The 24,643-nt window shown below is 41.0% G+C and overlaps 2 protein-coding genes across 2 annotated transcripts; both read right to left on the bottom strand.

The window, feature by feature from the left end:
• Nucleotides 1-2,523: 2,523 nt before the first annotated feature.
• On the bottom strand, nt 2,524-8,880 carry LOC128512419 (uncharacterized). Its single transcript, XM_053485687.1, has 7 exons — nt 8,714-8,880; nt 7,083-7,145; nt 6,922-6,984; nt 5,454-5,516; nt 4,864-4,905; nt 4,120-4,245; nt 2,524-3,129 (listed from the first exon to the last, which is right to left on the bottom strand). Exons 1-7 carry the CDS (start codon nt 8,868-8,870, stop codon nt 2,840-2,842), a joined length of 804 nt encoding a protein of 267 aa, XP_053341662.1. The 5' UTR covers nt 8,871-8,880; the 3' UTR covers nt 2,524-2,839.
• A 2,462-nt stretch (nt 8,881-11,342) lies between these two features.
• Nucleotides 11,343-18,360, bottom strand: LOC128511953 (uncharacterized). Its single transcript, XM_053484996.1, has 8 exons — nt 18,312-18,360; nt 17,992-18,054; nt 17,723-17,848; nt 17,432-17,630; nt 13,847-13,986; nt 13,358-13,420; nt 12,274-12,399; nt 11,343-12,164 (listed from the first exon to the last, which is right to left on the bottom strand). Exons 1-8 carry the CDS (start codon nt 18,358-18,360, stop codon nt 11,878-11,880), a joined length of 1,053 nt encoding a protein of 350 aa, XP_053340971.1. The 3' UTR covers nt 11,343-11,877.
• Nucleotides 18,361-24,643: the final 6,283 nt, after the last annotated feature.

The following is a 24,643-nucleotide window of genomic DNA, read 5'->3' as shown; positions in this document are numbered from 1 at the left end:
AGGTAGTCCCCTAATTATCAGCGAGTTTCATTCCAGGAGCCCTTTCGTAAGTCGGATTTGTTCATAAGTTGGGGACAAAGTAAGTCTTATACGCCTTTGACACAAATATACAATATAAAACATAACAATCCACTTGATTTAATCTGTATCCTTTCCCAACACCCACCCCATGATGTTTGCCATCATGTGGCCTAAGACAATAACCTACCTAAGGAAATAATCTCTCAGTCTCTGCAGCTTTAAATATTAATGAGGGGAATTCCAAACGCCATTTTGTTTCAGAGTGAATTTCCCCGTAAGAAATAATGGAAACTCTAGTGATTCGTTCCTCAACCCAAAATGCATGTATGTGAAGCAGAGATAGGAGATTAGGAGGAGGAGTTATTGTGTACTTTCACACACATGCCTGCACACACACACACACACACACACAAACACAGATGTTGACTTTACCTAGACTCCAAACTAAGTTTATGAGGGGAATCCCAGATGCCATTCTGTCTCAGAGCTGTACTGGACTGTGTGGAGGATTTTCCCGAAATTAGGATTATTCACCATCAGGAGAGTTTTACAGAACAGACATTTTCTATCATCGTGATTCTTTGAAGGCCGATTTCTTTCTCCCACAAACACACATACAATATAACAGACTTCAGACAGTTTAATACATTCACTTACACACTGAGAATAATGTATATTATTGTAAATATTGTATCTGGTGCACTGCATGTCAATTTTTTGTACATACAGGTGAGCTACTTCTGTGATTTGTTCACATCTATGAATGATTCAAACCGTGGTCCGTTCTTATCTGCGGAAATTCCTAACTCGAATGTTCGTAAGTCGGGGACGACCCGTACCCTTCTAGCAAGAACTGTTCCAGTGCAGCTGACCTTTGTATCTTAAAATAATAACTTACTGTTGCTTTTTGTTACTTAATGACCAAATGCCATGTGTGTTATTTCATAATAAAAAAAAAAATCCAGTATTGTTGTAGAATGTAAAAAAAAAATCACCAAAGACAAAACCTGTAAATCCGGTGTGTCCAAACTGTCAACTGGGACTGTTTTATTTATTTATTCATTTATTCATTTATTCATTTATTCTTTCATGAAAAATAAAAATGTTTTCGTCTTTTATTTTTGTGGAAGGACAAACTCACCTATCACAAACAAATGTAATATGCGATGGATCAGGACAGCACAGGACAGGAACAATAACTGAAGAACGGAAGCTACTGTAGTACTGAACTGAACTCAAGCTAGTTTTAGGATCTGAGGACATGATGCTTCTTGTTTTTGTCAGCTGCAGAAATGTACAGTATTACTGGCCCACATTATACAAACTTACACTAAAAAAGTTTTCCTTTTTATGTTTTTTTCACAGTTGGACGTCTTTGTTGGTGACATCATTAAGTAATAAAAGGAGATCGAGGTTGAACGACGTGATTTTTACGGCGGGGCTCCAGACTGTAACGCTCTGGGGGGGGGGGGGATCTCTATGGGCTCTGTGCAGGTCCACATGGGGGTGTGTGGGAGGGGCTTACAGTGCTGAATAGTCCCAAGCTGGTCACACAGGGTCAATCAATACATTTTGAAAGAAAGTAGACACAAACACTCCTGGTGTTCTCCGCTAACGAGACTGCTAGTTAATCTGAAATATTCGATCACACGTGTTATTATTCACTTTGGATGGGACTTATGACCGTCCTGTTACTGAGGCAAGATGTTCAGCTTGATCTCCGAATCCTGAGTTATAAAATCTATTTTATAAGTTTATATTACATTAACCCTGATAAATCTTCTTCAGTTCTACTAAACTTTATTAAACTTCCAAACTTCCAGCTTTTGTTTAATATGCACAAATGCTAAAGCCTAAGCTAGCTAATCTCTCCAGATGAAGCTGCTAGCTGGATTTATTTGAGCGGTATTTGTCATGTTTATCTACATTTGGAATTAGCTCTAATTTTAGCATCACCATGTAAAGCCATTTCAAACCTCATACTTTGAGATCTTCATACGCCTGAGGTTTCCCTGAGACCTTAAACACAGCGTGAGGTTTTATAAGCAGCAGAAACAGCGTGTGGTCGAGCGGAGCGTGATGTTCCTCTCACCCGCGTGCTCTTTCTCCATGTACTCCATCTTCACCCTGAGCTCAGATAAAGCGGCTGCCTGCTGGTACACCAGCTCTCTGAGGAGCTTCAGCTCTCCACATGAATCCTGGGAGCTTCTGTGAGGTTCCACTTCCTGCAGACTGCTCGACCCCGGCGTCAGGAGGAACACGACGAGCACACAGAACACACTTCTCTCCTGGTTACTGCTGCCGAGGTCTCTGACGCTCTTAACGAGTCTCTTTCGTACCGACGTGCTTTTAGAGCAGCTGATGAGATCCGGTCTCTCTGCCGACTAAACACAACCCACTCCGGTCGATCATTAAACCCGGACGAGTGAAATGCAGGGATTTAATCTTTCCGAGCCGGAGTTTCCTGACTCACTACAGAACCTGACATCACACATTACAGTATAAATCTTTATTTAAACGTTCAGGACTTTTCATAACATTAACATATTAAAGTATTTCAAACTTTTTCTGTTTCAACTTTTTAGTTATATGTTTTAGTAACCTGGGATTTTTCTAAGCAACTTCACAATATAAAAAAATCCACCCTTTCACCACAATTTGAAGTGGTGTGTTAGTGTTGTTGTGCAGGTTCACACACCACAGGAGCTACTGTAGCTCAAAAGTTACACACATTAAAATGAACGAGTTTACGGTCTTAGTTCACCAAATTTTAACTTTACAGTCTCACAAAATTAAGCAGGTAAAAAAATTTTTTTTATTACGAGGGGTAAATCAGGAAGCCACTGAAGGTGTTTCGGGTCAGATTAGTAACATCATAGAGGCTGTGGTTAGCGGGGAGACGAAGGTACACGACATCTCCTGCCTCTAACTCGAGCACCAGGACATCAGACAGATGTTTGTCTTTGCTATTTTGCCCAGTCGTGGACACATTCATGAGCTGCTGGTTGTTCTTGTAAAGGGTAACACCTGGATTTTTATTCTGATAGTGGTAGTTGGAGGCTGTGAAGCGGATGTAGTACGTGCCACTAACTGGAGCTGTGAATACACCTGCAAATATCACAAAAACATTATTACTATTACTACTATGTAATAATAATAATAATAATAATAATAATAATAATAATAACCTTGTACTAAACATTTCCTGTATTCAGGTCCATATGAGCGATCATTAGGAACAAATTACTAAAATACTATTAAATTAAATTACACTGAAATACATGTGTGTGTGTGTGTGTGTGATGAGTAAATGTGTTTGTCAATATGTGTATGTGTGTACGTTTGTGTACGTGTATACTGTACAATAGGCCACAGATGCTGAAAAAAAAACAACATCACACCATCATACTGTATGTTTGTTACTGAACGTGATGTAACTGAGTACAATGTCACAGAAAGTTATTAATCACTTTTGAGCATAAGTTTAAGGAATCGTCACAGCTGACCCGTATGAGATATTAAAAATCCCTCTACAATTTACATCCTCAATGTCTTTAGATCACATCGTCCTGGTTTGGTGGTTTGAAACGACCCAAAATAACCCTCCTCCTGTTGAGCTGAGCTCAGAACATGCAGTGTAAAAGTTGTTCGGCTCAATGAGCTCTACATGTGTACCGAGTTTCATGTCCTTCGTTAAAGTGTGTTTGAGCTATGCAGCAAAATCTCATGTGGGGCCCCTGGGGGCCCCGGGCCCTGAGACGCTCAGGCATCCTAATAGCAGCAGATTCCAACCTTCCAATTGTCATGAGATTTTGAGCATGTTAAGACCCCAAAAAGCCCAAAAGGGTGGAAAAAAATAATAATCCTTAGGAAAACAAGAGGGTCCTGCGCAACCTATAATGCATGAATTATGAATTAGTTCATCATGAATTAATTAATCTGTTTGTGCAGTAAATCCCATGTACAGTACAGTAACATTATACAGTACTTTAAATTAGAATTTAAACTGCTACGAGCCTAAACAAAATACAGTAAGTGTCAGTTGTAGTGATCTGTGTGTGTGTGTGTGTGTGTGTGTGTGTGTGTTAGTTCCAGGACCTGTATGTTTGTTATAAGCTCCTCCCACGTTGGTGATGACTTCACTGTAAATCAGATTGGTTTCAGTGTTAAACGGTCCTTTCTGTCCTTTAGGAAATTTGGCACTGAACACCACCTTTGGCTGAGCTGCAAACACACAGAGATTAACACAACACACAGAGACTAACACAACACAGAGAGACACACAGAGATTAACACAACACAGAGAGACACACAGAGATTAACACAACACAGTTCAGTGTTCAGTTCAGTGTGCTACCAGACTCCAGGTAAATTAAGAGGAAACCTGCAATAGCCAGGAGCCGGCTGCTGTCATGAACGTCATTAATAAGGAAAGGTTTGCTAGTGACACCACCACCCTGCAGCCACGCCCTAGGAGGAAGCTGGACCTGTCTGTCCATTCCAGTCATGTGCTTTAGGGGAGGAGATTATTTCCCCATCACTGTGCACACAAGAAGAACAGGATAACGCTAAAGTGTTTAAAAGAACGACCATGGAGAGCCAAGTGGGTTCCTGCCACTGATGGTGTGTGAGGGAGAGAAGTTCAGCTTCTCCAGGCATCACTTATGGACCTCATCAGAGCTGCTGATGTTCCTTTCAGACTAGTGTTCCTGCAGACTGACGTATTAGCTGTAAATGCTAGTGTTTTATGAGAGCAGACCAAACAGTTAATGATCAGTCAGAGCTTTAGTGTTGTTGTTGTTGTTGTTGTTGTTTACTGTAGTAAGTGCTGTGTGTGTTTACCAGCATTGTCCTTCTTCATCATCTCCAGTTTGCTCTTCATGGCTTGGAAATAAATAACAAAAAACACAATTTTAAAATGTTCGGCTGATTTAGAAAGTTAGTGTAAATGTTTAAAGAGAACTCGGTCTATTAGATCCTTAACCGTCGTTCTCTTTCTTTTACTCATACAGTGAGAGTGCAGAGAGACGGCTGACCTGACGAGTGAGTGAGTGAGTGAGTGAGTAAAAGTTACCTGCACACGATGAGCAATCCTGATCAGCGATCAATCAATCATGCTCGATGAAACATTTGACCACGCCCATTCTTATTATTCACCACACTTTAAAGTTCATTTATGAGGTTGTTACACCATTTGCTCACTAGATGGCCACAGATTTGTGTATTTAATCTCTAATGTCAGCGGCTCTAAACTCTTATAAAGTAACAGTGAGACTATTGTCCCCGCAGACTTACACCATTGGTGTAAATGCTTTTACAGTCACATGTTTTCAGATCAGAATAAATAGTTAATGTCCACTAAGTGCCCTAGTGTTGTTGTTGTTGTTGTTGTTGTTGTTGTTTACTGCAGAAAGTGCTGTGTGTGTGTTTACCCGTGTTGTCTTTCTTCATCCTCTCCAGTTCGCTCTTCACGGCCAACAGCTCACCAGCCTGAGCTTGAAAACAAAAAAAGAGTTTAAGATGTCCAGATGATCTAGAAAGTTCTCAGAAATGTTTAAAGGTCCATTAGATACATTATCCTCGTTCTCTTTCTTGTTACTCAGCAGTCGAGACTCCAGATCTGACAACGAGTCACACACTCAAGTAAAATACGCAATCTGGATATATTTATAAAATAGTAACGGTTTCAGCATTTAAGCATTTTGAGATTTAAGCATTTGACTGCATATCGTACTGTGTATGACTGTGTATATGACAAATAAAACTAGAATCTGGATATATTTCTAAAATAGTAAAAGTTTCCTAACACAAGGTTGTCAATCAAGCAAGCTCATTGAAATTAACCACGACCATTTATTAATATACAGTGGAACCTCGGATTACGAGCATAATTTGTTCCGGAAGTGGGCTCGTATTCCAAAACACTCGTAAATCAAAGCACATTTTCCCATAAGAAATAATGGAAATTAAAATGATTTGTTCCACAGCTCAAAAAAATAAATACATAAAAATAATTAACAGAAAATATAAAGTAAAAATAGCGAGCGTAATTTGACACTGTGCCGGTTGTGTGTGAGTGAAGCACCCCCTCTCTGTTTCACACACACACACAAACACATTAAAGGTGAGAGAGAGAGAGAGAGAGAGAGTGAACCGGCAACGGTGTCAAATTGCGTGCACACACACATAACATACACACTCAAAAACTGACACACACTAACGAGGAGAGAGAGCGTGTGCGAACCTGTGCGGTGTCAAATTACGCGTGCGCACACACAACGCACACTCTGCAGCGCTAGAGAAAGAAAAACAAACACACACATAACACACACACTCAAACACTGACACACAGTAAAGGCGAGAGAGAAAGAGAGCGTGTGTGTGTGTGTGTGTGTGTGTGTGTGTGTGTGTGTGTGTGTGTGTGTGTGAACCGTTGGTGTCAAATTATGCGCACACACACATAACACACACACTTCTGCAGCGCAAGAGAAAGAAACACATACACACACACACACACGGATTGATTATACCAGTAAGAGACGAGCACTAAGACCCAGCAGGGGAGATGATTTTCCCGCAGCGTCAGAGAGAGAAAAATCGTTGGCTCGGTTGTGATGACGCGATGCTCGGTGTCAAAACTAGAAGCACATGCGTTACACATGATACTTGGAGCTCATAAACCACGACAACGCTCGTTTTTTAAGTCAAAATTTATTTAAAAATCTTTGCTCGTCATCCGGAACACTCGTAAACCGCGTTACTCATAATCCGAGGTTCCACTGTATCTATATATATATATATGTGTGTGTGTGTGTGTGTGTGTGTGTGTAGAATACAATCTTAGTTGTAAATAGTTAAGGTTCAGTCAGAGCGTTAGTGTTGTTGTGGTTTGTTGTTCACCGGCACTGTCTTTCTTCGTCCTCTCCAGTTCACTCTTCAAGGCCAACATTTCACTAGACCGAGCTTGAAAATAAATTTTAAAAAATGTAAATTTCAAATATTCAGATGTTTTAGAAAGTTATAGATGTTATAAATGTTTGAAGGTCCATTAGATACATTACCCTCGTTCTCTTTCTTCAGACTCACAATCTCTTTCTTGTTACTCAGCAGTCGAGACTCCAGATCTGACAACGAATCACACGCTCAAGTAAAATACTCAATCTGAATATATTTATAAAATAGTAACGGTTTCCTAGCACAAGGTTGTCAATTACACATGCTCATTGAAATTAACCACATCCATTTATTAATATTAAAATGATTTCCTACATATAAGAAGAACCGCACTTTCCCACATGGACAAAATATTCTAACTTTATTTTTGTTTGTTACCGATCTGTATTTTCATTTTCTATATCAGAGCTTCTCAAAGTCTCACGATCCGGTCCGCACGGCAAGTGAATCTTAGACATCAGTTTAGTTTCCCATACGTGTCTCAAGCCGCAGCCAGTTAACAGATCCATATTTTTCAGATTGCCGCAGGTGCACCACAAGTCATGTGACTAGAACTAACCAATCAGACTGACCAAAACAGACGCCAAGGCTGTGTAGGCTTACAGTTAGTGCGGTTGACGTGATGCGTGTGAAGGGGCCCTTATAACTTTTACATCAAATTTATTTCGGTATTCCACTGTCCACTTGTTGTGTCGTCAGTTTGTTTAACCAGTTTATTTAGGCATAAAAATACACTTTGATATTTTGTTTGTTTATGTATGAAATGGTCAATAAAAACGTTTCTCTAGTATTTTTTTCCCCTAACTCACCTTTAAACTTTATAATGTTGAAAGTTGGAGCTGTTCAGGTTCACAATCAACAATTTGTAGGCAAACAGTGCCATTACTTTTGCACTGACATGGACTGTATGTTAAATCTTTCTGACACTTGAATGTAAGTTGCTGTAGAGTTGCTCTGGTTTATTCCTCCGATTGCATTTCCTCCACTAGGTTAGGATGTATTTTGTCCCAGACTGGATGAAACATGGATGGACTTCACTTGTTAGTTTATAAGTGATTTTAATAAAAGTCTTTTGCTTATCCATGATCATTCATGCTCTGTATTATTGGGAGTTTTCATCTCCAGAGAGTTTTTATGAGGCTGTTACATGATTTGCCCCCTAGATGGCGCTCTACATCTACAAATTGGTGCATTTAAACTAAACTAAAGTAAGAAAGAAATACAGATTATAAACCAGTTAAAATGTCAGAATGCTATATTTGTCTATTTCACTTTCTTTCACTGTGGATCACTCAGTGATCAAGTTTATTTCTTGTTCTTTTTCTGTTTATTTGTGAATCGTATTTTGTTTCTTATTTTATATTTATTGTGTATTTTTATTATTTGTAAATCACTTTCAGTTTATTTGATAATCTTGTTTTATATTTGTGGGTCACATCATTTTGACTTCTGGACCCGCATGTCCCCTTCACATGTGGACCATCAGACAGGACAGGACAGGATGTTTATGGGACAAAACAAAAGCTCAGAGCCTGGAGCAGTGCTAACCCTGTAGGAGCTCAGTGAGCAGTCTGTCAGAAAACCTCCAGTCTGTGTGTGTGTGTGTGTGTGTGTGTTTGTGTGAGACACTGGTACAGGTTCCTACAGACCGACCCGGGTGTTTGTTAGTAAAGAGCAGAAACAGTATAAGCTGCTACATGGAGAGGGAGTATAATGGAGAAAAGCAAGAAGCTCTCACCGGTGTTCTCTTTCTCCATGTACACCAACTTCACCTTGATCTCAGATAAAGTGGCCACCTGCTGATACATGAGCTCTCGGAGCTGCTTCAGCTCACCGTGTGGATCCTGAAACGTTCCACGAGCTTCCATTTCCTGCACACTGTTCTTCTCCTCCATGTGTACTGCTGAGAGCTGAGTGCAACACTTCCTCATACTGAGACACTCCTCAGCCTGGGCGGGAACTTAAACTTCCAGTGTGTGTATGTGTGTGTGTGTGTTGTAGATCAGACACCAGGTTTCAGTGTAAAACACTACAGCATTCTGTTGTAATTTCTGTACTTGACCGTACATATTCCTAATACGTTGTCAAATCATATACATCATATATCATATTCACTATATATATACACTGCACCTCTACAGACCCCACTGTCAAGCTCCTGAAATTTGCAGACGACACTACAATCATCTGCCTCATTCAGGACGGTGACGAGTCTGCATACAGAAATCAGGTGGAGCAGCTGGCTGTCTGGTGCAGTCACAACAACCTGGAGCTGAACACGTTCAAAACAGTGGAGATGATTGTGGACTTCAGGAGGAACCCACCTGCACTTTCCCCACTCACCACCATGAACAGCACTGTGACAGCAGTGGAGTCATTCCGGTTCCTGGGCACGACCATCTCTCAGGACCTGAAGTGGGACATTCACATTGACTGTTTGACTGCTCACACAGTTCTACTCATTGAATCCGTCCTGTGCACTCAATAACTGTCTGGTTTGGCTCAGCTACGAAAACAGACATCAGAAGACTACAAAGGACGGTTCGGACTGCTGAGGAAAAAGAAACATAAAGGCTTGTCTCAGTTTTGACAGAAAAGATCTTGATGATCCCCAAGATTTTTGGGAAAATACTCTGTGGACTGACGAGACAGAAAAGTTTTGTAGTAGTTCCTCAGTTGGCGTGAGTGTTTAGGCATAACTGCAGAGGCGAGCTGGCGGTTCAATAAAGACTTTTATTAAGTTTAACACAAAAGAAGTAATGCTCTTTCTTTAGAGCGCGTTTGAAGCTTTTAATGTCACAGCTTAATGAAAACACAACCGACATCAACCATACTAATGAGAACAAAAGCTAGACGTCTGACTGGCTTTCAGTCAGGCTATTTATAATTAACATAATTATTTTCCTCGGTCCAGGTGAATGCTGGCGTCACCTGACCGAGGTGCAGCCTGGGAACTGAAGTTTCTCTTTAATCAAAATATAACATAACAAAAAACAGACTTTGGGTGCTGTGGCACCCTCTAGGGGTTAACCCTTACAAGTTAAAACTTTTAGGAAGGTATGTTTTATTATGTGTGGCTTAAAGTAACACTGCATTTCAGAAAAAGAACATCATAAAATCAAAAAATTCTTTAGATTGTATAAAGCTGCTTTGCGACAATGACAATTGTTAAAAGTACTATACAAATAATATTGAATTGAATTGAATTGGATACTAATTGTAGGTTTAAAGACTGAGCTGTGTGCTGTGTGTTTTAATCAGGAGGGGAAAAGAAGGAAGCCGCTGAAGGTGTTGTGGAGCAGCGGGTCGTCGCGGAGGGATATTTGCAATATTTAACTTTATAGACAGTAACTTGCAGACATTGTTCAAGAAAAAATTATATATATAGGAGCCAGAAGGAAACACAAACATGAGGGGGAACTGGGATGTAAACACGAGAACATTTAATGCTTTATACGTCAAGAGTAGTATTTTAAAATCAATGCGAAATTTCACAGGGAGCCAATGCAGTGAAGATAAGATAGGGGTGATGTGCTCGTATCTTCTGGTTCTAGTGAGGACTCTCGCTGCTGCATTCTGGACTAGCTGAAGCTTGTTTTTGCACCTAGCTGAACAACCAGACAGTAGGGCATTACAATAGTCCAACCTAGAGGTGATAAAAGCATGAACTAGTTTTTCTGCATCGTTTTGTGACAATATATTTCTTCTCTTGGCAATATTTCTGAGGTGAAAGAATGCTATCCTGGTAATATTATCTACATGAGCTTCAAATGAAAGGCTGGAATCTATAATCACACCGAGGTCTTTTGCGCAGGAGAAGTATGCAAAGAGAAAAAGGCAGTGGCCCTAAAATTGATCCCTGTGGAACACCAAACTCAACTTGAGAACATGCAGAATAATCACCATTTAAATCTACATTCTGATAACGATTAATCAAGATCCGAGCCATAAGAGGGCTGTACCCTTAATTCCTACTACATTTTCTAATCTGTGAAGAAGAATACAATGATCAGTGGTGTCGAATGCTACACTGAGGTCGAATGACACAAGTATAGTGACACAACCCTGATCAGAGGCCACTAGGAGGTCATTTACTACTTTAACGAGTGCTGTCTCTGTGCTGTGATGATGCCTAATTTCTGACTGGTACAGTTCATGTATGCCATTTTTATGTAGATATAAACATAGCTGCTCCACTACTATCTTTTCTAGAATCTTAGAGATAAAGGGGAGGTTTGATATCGGCCTGTAATTGTTCAGCTAACTGGGGTCAAGGTCAGGTTTCTTAATTAGCGGCTTAATAACTTATAATCCAACTTACTAAAGGTTATTACCACTAAAACTAACTGCTAAAGGATTTGGGAACATACCCACTGCTGGGTGAAGAGTTAATTATTTCCAACAGGGGTTCTGTTATTGCTGGTACTATCTGCTTGAGAAAATGTGTCGGTACAGGATCTAATTCACAGGTTGACGATTATAAAGAAGAGATTAGTGAAATTAGTTTATTCTCTTTAAGGGGAGGAAAGTATTCTAGGTTCTGATGTGGTGTGGTTAGTTTATCATCTGTATCACTTAAATTGTCTGTTTTCAAAGCCTGAATGTTTTGCCTAATATTTACAATATTGTTATTGAAAAAGTTCATGAAGTCCTCATTACTGTATGTTGTTGTTGTAACTACACAAAAGATGAAACATGGTATCTGGAAGCTCTTCCTGGATAATAAACATGAACCACAGCCAGAAATATTTACATTTTAGTTCTTAATTTTAATTATGTTCATAAAGGTCATGTGATGTGTCACTCCTTCAGTCTAAACATTATCGCTTGTAACATAATGAATTGAAAGTATTTAACAGAATTACACTTGAGTGCAGATAAACTCATTGCATTAGAGGTTAATCAGGAAGGGTAAAGAAGGAAGCCGCTGAAGGTGTTGCGCAGCAGCTGGTCATCGTAGAGGGCGTAGTCGGCAAAGAGGCGGAGATACACAACGTCTCCAGGCTGCAGCTCGAGCACCAGGCCGCTGGACACGTGTCTGAGTTGACCGTCTTTGGCGCCTTCGCCCAGGTGCAGGAGCAAGTTGTTGTTTTTGTAAAGGTTAATGCCCATGTTATTGGAGTCAGTGTTGTAGGCGGCACCTGTGAAGCGGATGTAGTACACACCTCTAACCGGAGCTGTGAACATGCCTGCAATTAACATAAAAATGTTATTAAAAACAATAATAATAATAATAATAATAGGAATCAAAGTAGTAAAGTAGATGTAGAGTGTGTGTGTGTGTGTTAGTTCCAGGACCTGTGTGTGGGTTAAAAGCTCCTCCGATGTTGGTGACGACTTTACTGTAGACCAGAGTGGTTTCAGTGTTAAATGGTCCTAACTGTCCTGCAGGTAATCCAGCGCTGAACGCCACCTTCGGACGTTCTGTACAAACAACACACAGCCATTAACACAACACACAGCCATTAACACAACACACAGCCATTAACACAACACACAGCAAACAAGTGTTGCCAGATGTAGCTGGTGATTTCCAGCCCAAAAACTCTTAGAAAACCACCCAAAACACTTGTTCAATATTCAGTTCAGCATTGTATCACTGTAGATGTGAGGTGTGTAATATTCCAACCACACATAAAAACATTGCACAGCATCAGCCAGCCGAAAAATAAGAAATTAATGGCAGCAACATGGCACAACACCACCTACTAGACGTGAGTGTCACTGACATAAGAGGTATGCAGATGACACACAAATCATTTTCTCAGTGATAAATGTTATTTTAAGACTTGCGTTTATGGTGGCAAAGTTGAAGATGCTGCAATTTGCTTTGGGAGTGAGAAGAATGTACAGGATTAGAAATGAGAATATAAAAAGCTCAGTGCAGGTAGGATGGTTTGGAGTTAGAGAGGACAGATTAACATGGTTTGGACGTGTGCAGAGGAGGGATGAGGGGTTTATCAGGAGGAGAATGTTAGAGATGGAGCTGCCACGCAGGAGGAGAAGAGAAAGGACCAAGAGGAGGTTTATGGATGTGGTGAGGGAGGACATGCAGGAGGTTGGACTGACAAGGGATGATGTAGACCTGACAGACATTGCCCCACAGCGGACATTGTATAGCGGCAAAATAATGAAGTCATGAAGATAATCCATAATGAGACTGAAGCTAACTGAAAACAAATAATGACTTATTCAACAAAAGAAAAAAATGAGTGGCATGTAAGTAACGTAAGAAAGATAAAAAGAAAAAACTACTCGTGCTAATTACAGGTGTTAATTAGCTGTAACAGTGGTACATCAATACTGTAAGAGACAATTCTGGTTCTCATTTCCTCTTCTGTAAATGTGTGTAAGGGTGCAGTGTATTGATTAAGTGTGTTACCAGGCTTAGGTTTCTTCAAGCTCTCCAGCTCGCTCTTCACCGCCAACAGCTCGGCTGCTTGAGCTTAGGAATAAAGAAACATGGAGCAGGTTAAGATTTTTAAGATGTTTCAATGTTTTTGAAGTTATCCAGCAAGTGAGAGTAAAGTAGTGAGTCAAAGCAAATATATCAGGTAAACCTCCTGTCTAAAGTTGTAGAAAGTTGACAATTAAAGGGAAAATACTTAGTAAGTGAAATGCATGTGCAAGCTTAACCCTGGCTTAGCTAAGCAGTTTTATCTCGCTTCTAAAACTTTCTTTTTTTTTAAGTAAAACCTGAAGTTTGCTAGCATGCACTGATTATAAATCTAACACTATGTCATCTGGGAATTTCTATTTTTAGGTAGTTCTCACGTCCTACACACTGGCCCAGATGTTGTTTGGTGAAGAGCAGAAACAGCTTCATTAAAGGATGGTGTGATGAAGGGAAGTGTGATGTTCTTCGTCTCACCTGCGTTCTCCTTTTCCATGTACACCATCTTGGTCTTGATCTCAGATAAAGCGGCTGCCTGTTGGTACACCAGCTCTCTGAGCTGCTTTAGCTCTTCACATGAAGGTTGACAGTCTCCATAAGATTCCACTTCCTGCGCACTGCTCAGCACCGCCAACAGCAGAAACACTATGAGTGAGAATAACATGGTAGAATCTGTATACTGCTGAGATCTGCTGATGTTCTTTCCTATACACCAATGTACTTACAAAACCTTTCCGTCTGCTTACTAACCAGAAGAACAGAAGGAAATGACTGTTCATTTTCTTTCTGCAGTAACTGATGTTCATGAATGATTATGACATTTAACATGTTTAAGTGATATGAGTCCATGGTTCTGCTGAAAATTATTAAAAAGTTGTTCCATAACTGATAATAACATGAAGTATTTTTTATAAACACTTATGAAATTCATGTTTCTCTTTGCTTTAGTAAAACTGCAAAGACGAAAATCCAAGCAGAGTTTTAATAAAGAAAAGAAAGCAAAACCGTCCAAGACAATCTTTCCAAAACCAGGGCCATCCCAGGCCATCAATAAACTGTAATACAAGAGCGAGACAAAATCATGAAACTTTATTAACAGGGTAACCATAGTAACACACATGGGAACATGAAAACATGGAAAGATGAAAAGTCAACTGATGCAAGGTGAAAAACCATGACACGATTAGATTAAATTAGATTAGTCTACTGTAGTTTAGATTCACCTAAAGTAAATAAATGTACTTTATTGTCATCATGAAAGTATAACTTACAAAGCCAATGAAATGAAGTTAGCAATTAGGCAGACGTGCAAAAGTGGCATATTTGCAATATATAAATGAATAAATAAATAAATACATACTGTACATAAGCCTATGGGGGGGGGTTAGGGTGTAGGCTTAGTCTTTATGGTTTAGGGTTAGGTGTAAGCATCTAGGGTTTGGTGTATACTGTAGGTTTAGCGGTTAGTGTTTAGGGTCTGGAGTTAAGTGTTAGGTGTTAAAGTTTAGGGTCTAAAGTTTAAGGTCTTAGGTGAGGTTTATGTTTAGGGTTGGTGTTTAGGGTCTAGGATTAGGCTTCATACTTGGTGTTTAGGGCGTTAGGTGGTTAGGTGATGCCATGACTTGAAAGTCTCCTTGAGTTCGAAATAGACTTGGAGGATGTAAAATACTCGAACTGAGAGATGAAAGTGTTATCTGCTAAAATAAAAATATTAAGTAAACGCGATGATATGAACATTTATGTGCTGGATTTAATAATCTACTTTAAAATAAGGCAAGGCAAGTTTATTTGTACAGCACATTTCATACTCAATGGTAATTCAAAGTGCTTTACTTAAAAAAGAAGAAAATAATTATAAAAAAGATAGAAAATAATAGCAGTAAAACTTTTTAAAAAATTTCAATTAGATTTTTTAAAAAATGCTTTTAAAACTTCTTAAAATGTAATTTAAAAACAGTAAAAAAAATATAAGGTAAACATAAAATATACATTGCAGTCAGTTCGGACGTAGCACAGTGCTCATTCAATAAATGCACAGCTAAACAGATGAGTTTTAGGTCTCGAGTTAAATGGGACTAATGTTTTAGCACATCTGATCTGGTTCCAACTGCCGCAGCATAATAGCTAAAAGCTGATCTGAGTGGTCTGTTAGGTTCATATTGTGGCGTGGGCGGGGCAGCGGCTGACGACCAGCATGCCTTGCGGGGATGTCGGTGTGTTTACCATGTTGGGGAAAGGTGTTTGGGTTGGTGACTTCGGCCCTGTTTGTGTGAGGGGGTGTGACGTGTGAAATGTGCTCCAGTTCAAGCTAGTGCTGAATTGGATGTAGGCTCCTGAGTGAAGGTGCTGCTCATGCCATACCTGCTGTGTGCTAAATAAAGTACTCCCAGCCATTGCATTGGGCAGCAAATAAGCTCACTCGTCTCTCCAGCATTCTTCCCGGCGTAAAAACGCTACATTGGTGTCAGAAGTGGGATGGAGAATAACGGGTTCGAGCACACAAAGGAGGACCTTCTAAAGATCCAAGCAGGCCGCCGAGTAGCGGAGCGGCTACTCGCGCAGAAGAAGCGCTTTCCTGGCGGAGCTAGCGCGAGCGCACCACGTCAACCAACGCGGAGCAGGAAGCAGAAAATCCCGGCGCTGGATCTCGGGGCGGAGGCTGGCGCTGCGCAAAAGCCGGAGCAAGATACAGCTCCGTGCGCTGTTAGCCGGCAAAGCGAACTGCCGCTGCGCGAGGCCAAGCGCGCTGAGCCCATATTGGCGGCACATCGCGGCGGAAGAGCCGAGCGACCGCCCGCAGCTCAGTGGCGCTCGGTTCGTGAACCTAGCCGGGGACAGGGCTACCCGTCGCGGCTAGGCCTCGACACCGCTTCCGAGATTCCGTGACGACGCCGAGGCCAGGGACCGCCGGACTACCACTGCAACGTTCTCAGGCCTGAGGGACAGCGTACACCAGCAGCCGCTAAACTAGCGCCTGGTGGACGGTTGTGGAGCCCCGCGGGGCTTTACATCGACTGTGGGCCGGACGGCGTCTTACTGCGGGCGCTCGTGGACACCGGCTCCACTGTTTCCCACGGGTTGTGGAACTGTGAACCGCTCATCGCCAGGCAGAAGGGCCCCACCCAGCGCTCGCGGGCACCGCAGCAAGACTTTTGGGTGGGGGCACCTATGGGGCGAATGGGCGTGGACACTCACAGCCAGCTCGGCTCTCCGATGTCATCTACCGGGTGCGGTTGGCAGGGCGGGCACAAGTTTTGCTCTACCGGGACTGTCTTGCGCCTCACCAGCCGCACGCCGGGGAGACATCGAACTCTGTGGAGGCCGGACCGCCTCAGGACTACGTTCGCGTTCATCCCTCACCTGCCAAAGGACGCCGGCGTTCCCACCACCAGCGCCGACCGCCTCCATGCCTCCAAGGCGAAGTTCGTCATGGTGACCAGGGACGGTCACAGCTCGGGTGGGGGCAGTGTGGCGTGGGCGGGGCGGCGGCTGACGACCAGCATGCCTTGCGGGGATGTCGGTGTGTGTTCACCATGTTGGGGAAAGGTGTTTGGGTTGGTGGCTTCGGCCCTGTTTGTGTGAGGGGGTGTGACGTGTGAAATGTGCTCCAGTTCAAGCTAGTGCTGAATTGGATGTAGGCTCCTGAGTGAAGGTGCTGCTCATGCCATACCTGCTGTGTGCTAAATAAAGTACTCCCAGCCATTGCATTGGGCAGCAAATAAGCTCACTCGTCTCTCCAGCATTCTTCCCGGCGTAAAAACGCTACAATATTCAATGAGCATATCTGCAATGTATTTAGGTCCCAGGCCAATGAATGATTTAAAATCTATCTTAAATGTTACAGGAAGCCAGTGTAAGGACCTGAGGACTAGTGTGATGTGATCAGATTTTCTGGTTCTAGTTAGAATACTGGCAGCAGCGTTCTGGATGAGCTGCAGCTGTCTAATGGTCTTCTTGGGAAGGCCGGTGAGGAGACCATAACAATAATCCACCCTGCTGGTGATAAAGGCATGGACTAGTTTCTCCAAGTGATTAGAAACAAAAGCGAGGAGGCGGAGATACACAACGTCTCCAACCTCCAGCTTGAGCACCAGAGCACCGGACACGTGTCTCGCCGTGCCGTCTTTGTCGTACTCGCCCAGGTGCATCAGGTGCTCCTTGTTCTTGTATAAATGAACGCCCATGTTGTTGTCATTGCTGTGGTAGGCGGCGGCTGTGAAGCGAATGTAGTACGCGCCTTTAACTGGAGCCGTGAACATGCCTGTTATGAAACACACACACAAGTTCAGCGGACATGTATACAATAAAGTGAGTTAGTTTTAATGATCCACATGTGTGTGTTAATTCTAGGACCTGTGTGTGGGTTATAAGCTTCTCCGACGTTGCTGATGACTTTACTGTAGACCAGAGTGGTTTCAGTGGTAAACGGTCCTCTCTGTCCTGCAGGTAATCCGGCGCTGAACGCCACCTTCAGGTGCTCTGATCACACAACACATACTGTAGCTATTAACACAACACAGCTAAACAAGACTCTTTTGATTGTGCTTCCTAGTTCTTATATAATGTTCTGCTTTAAATGTGAATAATCAGGATGTGGTGTGTTAAGTGTTGAGTGTGTTTACCAGCGTTCTGTTTCTTCACGCTCTCCAGCTGGGTCTTCACGGCCAACAGCTCGGCTACCTGAGCTTAAATGTGTTAATAGAGACATAGTACTATGATTCTCTTAATCATAATTTGGTGAGATGAGCAGTGCAGAGCAGGTGGCATGAGGCAGGCTGAGTCAGCAGAGCACACACAAGAGCACAGGGCCAGCAGCTTATTGTGCCCTGCGTGAGAAGTGCTTATGTGTGAGAAGTTTAAAGTGTTCGCCTGCCATCACAACACCTGAGCTTCATGTTTATGAACACAGTTGATGCCCACTCCAAGTGGCCAGAAATTATACCATTGAAATCTACTTCCTCAGAAAATACTGTGAGTGCTTTTAGGACCATCTTCTCTCAGAATGGTCTACCTGAGCAGATTGTGAGTGATAACCGACCACAGTTTACCTCTGATGTGTTCAGTTTTTTTTACTAGAAAGAATGGCATCAAACATAATTTGAGTCAGCACCATACCACCCAGCCACAAACGGCTTAGCCAAGAGATTTGTTCAAACTTTCAAAAGGGCTGTTAAAGCTATGAACCAGGAGGGCTTGCCTCTGCAACACAAGGTGGACAACTTTCTCTTCAGCTACAGAAACTCATGCTACAACAAACCGAACACCTGCTATGTTGTTTATGCATCACAACTTCAGATCTCGTATTGAGCTCCTGAAACCAAACCTGCAACTGGAAGTACAAAATAAACAGTTTACCCACTTACCACGACCGGACAGGAGGTCTTGGCATGTGACGACAGAAAAGACAAATAGACACTTGGGAAAATAATTACAAAGACTGGACCTCTCACCTACACCATTAATGTTGGAGCGCAGTGTTACGACCTCTAGTGGTTGATCATAACAGATAAATTATGAGTAAGGTGACGGATAGAAAATAACTGCCACTAAGATAGATAGATAGATAGATAGATAGATAGATATCAATCTGATATTTATTTGGTTAATCAGGGATAAATCTTCAGGGGCAGACCACGCCAAAATAACAAACAAAAAGAAACTCCTGTTTGAACCTCTGTCTTACCTTTGATGAGAGGTAAAAGAAGTTTAAATAAATACAAACAACTTCCCTAACACCCTAAAGATAAACAGAGTGAAAAAAAGTACAAAAAACAAAATTGTCATCTAACCCCCTACTTCCCTTTAAGTTAGGTGAATGAGTAATGTATAATAGATATTCACAATAATTTACAATAGTTGACAATGAAAATAACAAAAGCAAAATCTCCAACACAATATACAAAAGGTACTAGGTGAAACAAAGTCAGAAGAAACGAAGTAGCAAGAAAGAAACACGGCAGAAAGTCTACATGAGAAGCAATGGCACAAGATGGCCTCTCTGGGGTGTTCAGGGTGTCGCCTTTAAATGGGTCAGGTGAGGAAATGGACCAATAGCAACATCCAGCCAATTAGATCCCGGACACACCCACCTGCAATACAGCAAAGATACACACACACACAAGAGGGCAGTCTATCATAGACCCATAGCATGAATTCGTAACAGCAGAGTACTTAAAGACGTCATGTGGATCAGATCCTGAATGCTGAACCATTTGTTAAGGCATCACCACCCCAAGAACCTTTAGAAGTACAGATCAGAATGTTGCATTTGACCTACTGAGACAGAGACATAAAGGAGTTAGAGGGATCATTAGCCTTGAGCAAAAGCAGCAGCAAAGTGGCACACAAGGGGCTCACAGAGAAAGCTGTGCTTGCAGATTCCTGGACACCATCTTCAACAGTCACAGACAGACAGCTCCGACCCTTTTTCAGCACAACCTCTGATGTCTGGGCGGCTTTCCTAACTGGGAACAGAGGACTTACATTGAGGCAGTGGCCGTTTCCCTTTTGGTTGCTGTGCCGTAATGGCTGTCTCTTGGCGAGACTGGAAATGCCCGGGCAGTTCGTATGGTCCTTTTAGTGGTTGTCTCTTGGCCGGCAGTTAAAACCCTTAGGGGTCTAAGGCCTTTCTGAAGACCTGCAATGATTCAGCGCTCTTCTTAAATTTGTGTAAATTTCAAATCTTTACACTCTAAAAAACGCTGGGTTGTTTTTTTTACCCAAACGCTGGGTTGCCTCTGTTGGGTCATTTTTCTGGGTTATTTACAGAGAGTTGGGTAGTTTTTGTGTAACCCAGCTGCTGGGTTGAAGTTTGCTTGGCTCCTCCCCCAAAGTTCACCGGTGGATTCAGCGGCTGTCAGTCAGAGCTTCGTGTCTCTCTTGAGCTCCCACACCGCTGATGACGGTTCATTTAAGGGAAAATGACGTTAAATACAAGGTCTGTATACACATGTTCACTCACCTAAGTCACATATGACTGAAAAATTATTACTATATGTGAGATTTATTACTGTTACCGTGTTAAGGTTACACTTAAACTTTCAGGCTGGTCTGAGGTAAGTTAATTTAGGTGACAGTAGCTGCTATAGTTAGCCAAAGAACCCCAGCTGTGTGTGAAAGAAACGGATAAGATGTCTGAGCTTTTTATCTTTCTCTGTAGAATGTTTGCAGGGTGACGAAACTGTAACTGTAGTATTAGCATGACGCTAGCATTTAGTTAGGTTGCTAGCGTTAGCAACCACATTAACATTAGAACTTTATTAATCTCACTGTTTGAGAGAATAAAATGCTGGGGTGTTACAAAACACTGACCCTCTCACAAATATACACACCTGCTAACCCTCCCGTTTTTCACTAGCTAGTAATTTACTCCGCGGTCAAAAGTCACCCGCGTTTCTCCCGAGTTATAACAATATTTTACACCTTTCCCCCTTTGGCAAGTAGTATGTAAATATGACTGCTGCATGTAAGCTAACCAGGTAGCCCTCTTTAACCAAAGTTGCTTGTGACTCAGACTTAATTAACTATCAGTCAGCTGTACAGATAACTACTAGATGGAAGTATTAATATTTGGGTGATTGTAATGTGCCAGTATGACCCCAGCTATGACAATGCATCTCCTCGGTAATTAGCTTAAAATCAACACAGACCACAAGATCAACTAGTCTGATAAAGCTCATATATATATATGAGCTTTATCCCAAAAGCCATGCTTATTTTGCTTATTTTATTTTTGGTAGTAGCTGTCTCCATGTTTTTGTTTCAGGTTACCTATACCCTAGCTTTGTAATTTTTTTTATTTAGTATAAATCCTATTACACATTTAATTGATAGTCTTATTCAGTTTAATCTTTGTTATTCAACCAACTTTCAATTAACTTTTTTTCATTTCTTTCTAAGGTTGGCACCAACATGGTGGAATACCTCCAGCAGGCTGAAGGGTCAAGGCCGTACCCCTACTGTACATCCTGACGTTGGGAGATGATGACCAGCGCTGCTCTCAGGCATTCGTCATTCTGGTTGGACAGGCTCTGGAGCAATGCACACTACTTGGGGCGGTTGATGTGTGCTTCAAGGCATTTTATATTTTTGACATTAACTATTTAAAGTAGTGTGCTCCTGTATAGGACTTTTTGTAATGTTGCTATGAAATAGCGAGGCCTACTTGAAAAGTCATAGACAGTGTTTGTATGTTAAAACGGAACCAGGGCTGGATAGTTTTGTTCTGCAGGAAAGATATCTAATGTCACAAAGAGATCCTGCTCTGTAGAAGCTGCCTCAGCCTATTTGTGTTATTACTCCATTCTGCCCTTATGAGTAATAGTATAGTAATGATGTCGCTGTTGATTATCTGTTCTTGTGCTTTTAAAAAATAAACGTTAATAGGATGTTGTTTATTGCATATATATATGGTTTGCAAAACTTTTAAGTTTTTTTTTTTTTTGTAATAAACCAGTATATCAAAGTAATTTAACTGTTTAATATACGTGGGTAGTTTTTTTTTTTTTACAGATTCACTGTAAAACATGAAAATAATAATAACCTATTTGTGTGGTATAATTAACTCAACAATCCAGTTAAAATGAACCAACATCTGGGAAGAACATTTAACCAATTTATGTGGTAGAATTAACCCAGCATTATAGTTAAATATGACCCAGCATTTGGGTTGAATATTTAACCCATTTTGCTGAGTTAAAAAAATAACCCATTTTGCTGAGTTAAATTAACCCAGCATTTAGTTAGTCCAATAGTTACCCAGCAGCTGGGTTAAAAACAACCCAGATTGGGTTGTTTTTAACCCAGCATTTTTTAGGGTGTAACAATATACTGTAGTAGCTAATACATTTCCCTTATTTATGTAGAGCAAAAACTGGACTGTCATAAGGTAGCTGATCTAATTATGTCAGATTTATGTTCAACCTTTAAACGTACATCAAAATATAAACAATTTAAAATACAATTTCAAACTCTAATAGAAAGGAGAATAAACAAACCTGGCATATTGTTTTACACACAGAACTGAGTTTCTGAAAGTGTTTTATGTGTGTCCACAGCATAACAACTTAATTATAACACTCACAAAGACCTTTTATTTGGGTGACTGATGTGCCCAAATATTTTCAGCAAAGCCTCTGTTTTATTGAATAATCCAACTTTTCATGACTTTTTACATTTGCTTACATTTGCTTTTACAAGGCTTATTCACAACCACATTTCAGCCACACAGACCACGTGCATTGTGCTATGTTGTTGTTTGTGAGCCAATATGAGCTCATATGTGTATATGTTTCAGTCATATTATACTCGGATCACAAAGAGGGGCATCATATTATTTTTTACAAACTTAAGTGCTTCATGTGGATTCATGCGATAAGTCATTTCCTCGGGAAAAGATTCTTATGTGCAAATAAGAATATTTACATGAAAATATATATTTTTTTTTTTATTATTTAAGCCTTTCCTGTTCTGGCATGTTAAGTCTGGTTCCCTGTTCCCTGTTAAGTCTGGTATTGTTCGGGCCCCCCCCCGAACAATACCAGACTTAACAGGGAACAGGGAACCAGACTTAACAGGGAACCCATCCTCATCTGGGTGATAACGGATAGCAGGGATTGATCTGCACTCATACTGTATGTTAGGAGGCTGGAAGTTCAGTAGAACAGGAGATGTGGAGAAGTTAATGTTCAGATTGTGAACAATGAAAGTTAACAATGTTCAGATCGATCTCCAAGTGGAAACAATGAGTTACAAAAGCTGTGATGAAATATAGACATGTTGGTTTGCATTTAACATAACATTTAATGGATAACATTACAGCTAATAAATCTGCTTAATTTCTATTAAAAGTAAATAAAAAAAACATGATTTCTGAATGTAAACAAAAAGCTAGCTAAGGTTTTTTTTAATGAAACTACTCCATTTTTACAAGCTTTGCTGGATTTATTTAAGCAGCATTTATATCTTTTTTTAAAACAATTAAACTTAGCTCTATGCTAAGCCTTAACATGTAAGGAGCAGAAACAGTGTATGATAGAGTGAAGCGTTCACTTTCGCACTCACTTATTTTCACCTGTGTTCTCCTTCTTATATTTACTGTACATTTGATCTAAATTCTGATCTTTTATGTCTTTAAATTTATGTCTGAAAACAACCAAGAAAAAACCTCATAGTGCTAGTGGCAAAAGTATGTAAATTGTTGAGTTAATGACCTCAAAAAAACTAATTGAAGTCAGGTTTTAGCATACCTGGAGTCTTGTTAAGAGTTTGGAGTTTTTGGAGTTACTTTGATAAAAATTCGATAAAAACACTTAAACTTTTAGAGTCTGATCCGCACAAGAAAAATACCCTTATGTGAAAGAGTTACAAAATGATTTCAAAGTTTTTAGAAATTCACCTGTCTACAGTTGGGCAAATGGGACTTTGGGACTGCGGGTACTTTACCAAAAAATGGACGCCCAGTCAAAATGACCCGAAGAGCACTACAAAGACTCATTAATGATGTAAAGAAACAATGCTGAGTGAAACGCCAAAGGGCTTTGAGGGCTTCATTGGAACTGGCTAACATCTGTGTTCCTGAGTCCGTAAATCATTAAACAAGTAGTGTGTCCATGGCAAGACACCACGAAGGAAGCTGCTGCTCACCAAAAAGAACAATGCTTCATGGCTAAAGTTTGTGAAAGAGCACACTAACACTCCACAGCGCTATTGACAAAATGTTTTGTGCACTGATGGAACTAAGATCAAACTATTTGAAAAGAACAAGAAGTACTGCATCTGACATAAAAATGCCACTGCACATCATCATGAAAACATCATCCCAACTGTAAAGTATGGTGGAGAAAAAGTCATAATTTGAGCCCGCTTTGCTGCATCAGGGCGTGGCCAGCTTGCAGTCACAGAGGGAAAGATGAACTCCCAAGCGATAATAAGGATAATGTGAGAGTGTCTTTACGTCAGCTGAAACTCTGTAGAAGTAGAAAACACCAGAGCGAGTCCACAACAGAACGGCTTCAGAAAAACAAAATCCACCTCATGGAGTGGCCGAGTCAGACCCCAAACCTCAACCTTATAGAAACGCGTGAAATGACTTGAGGAGAGTTACGCACATGAGATGTCCAAAGAATATGAAGGAGCTAAAGCAGTTTTGCCAGGAACAATATGCCAAAATTCCTCCTGAACGATGTGCAGGTTTGATCAACAGCTATAGGATGCACTTGGTTGAGGTTATTGCTGCCAAAAGGGCGGAGCCAACTGGTGACTCATTTCAAGGAT

This window comes from Clarias gariepinus, chromosome 24 (assembly GCF_024256425.1).
Source record: "Clarias gariepinus isolate MV-2021 ecotype Netherlands chromosome 24, CGAR_prim_01v2, whole genome shotgun sequence".
NCBI lineage: Eukaryota > Metazoa > Chordata > Actinopteri > Siluriformes > Clariidae > Clarias > Clarias gariepinus.
The sequence above is the reverse complement of the archived record's forward strand: the minus strand, read 5'-3'. Positions and strand labels throughout refer to the sequence as shown.

What these genes read in the sequence shown, in the direction of transcription:
- LOC128511953 (XM_053484996.1), bottom strand. Translation starts at nt 18,360, where the DNA reads ATGGTCCTAAAAGCACTCACAGTATTTTCTGAGGAAGTAGATTTCAAT. An exon ending in CTGGAGGTTGGAGACGTTGT is followed by an intron (nt 13,987 to 17,431) that starts GTATCTCCGCCT and finishes GGTGCTGAGCAG; the next exon opens with TGCGCAGGAAGTGGAATCTT. An exon ending in AGCTTTTAACCCACACACAG is followed by an intron (nt 12,165 to 12,273) that starts GTCCTGGAACTA and finishes TGTTAATTGCAG; the next exon opens with GCATGTTCACAGCTCCGGTT.
- LOC128512419 (XM_053485687.1), bottom strand. Translation starts at nt 8,870, where the DNA reads ATGGAGGAGAAGAACAGTGTGCAGGAAATGGAAGCTCGTGGAACGTTT. An exon ending in TCTGAAGAAAGAGAACGAGG is followed by an intron (nt 6,985 to 7,082) that starts GTAATGTATCTA and finishes TTTATTTTCAAG; the next exon opens with CTCGGTCTAGTGAAATGTTG. An exon ending in GATGAAGAAGGACAATGCTG is followed by an intron (nt 4,246 to 4,863) that starts GTAAACACACAC and finishes GTGTGTTTGCAG; the next exon opens with CTCAGCCAAAGGTGGTGTTC.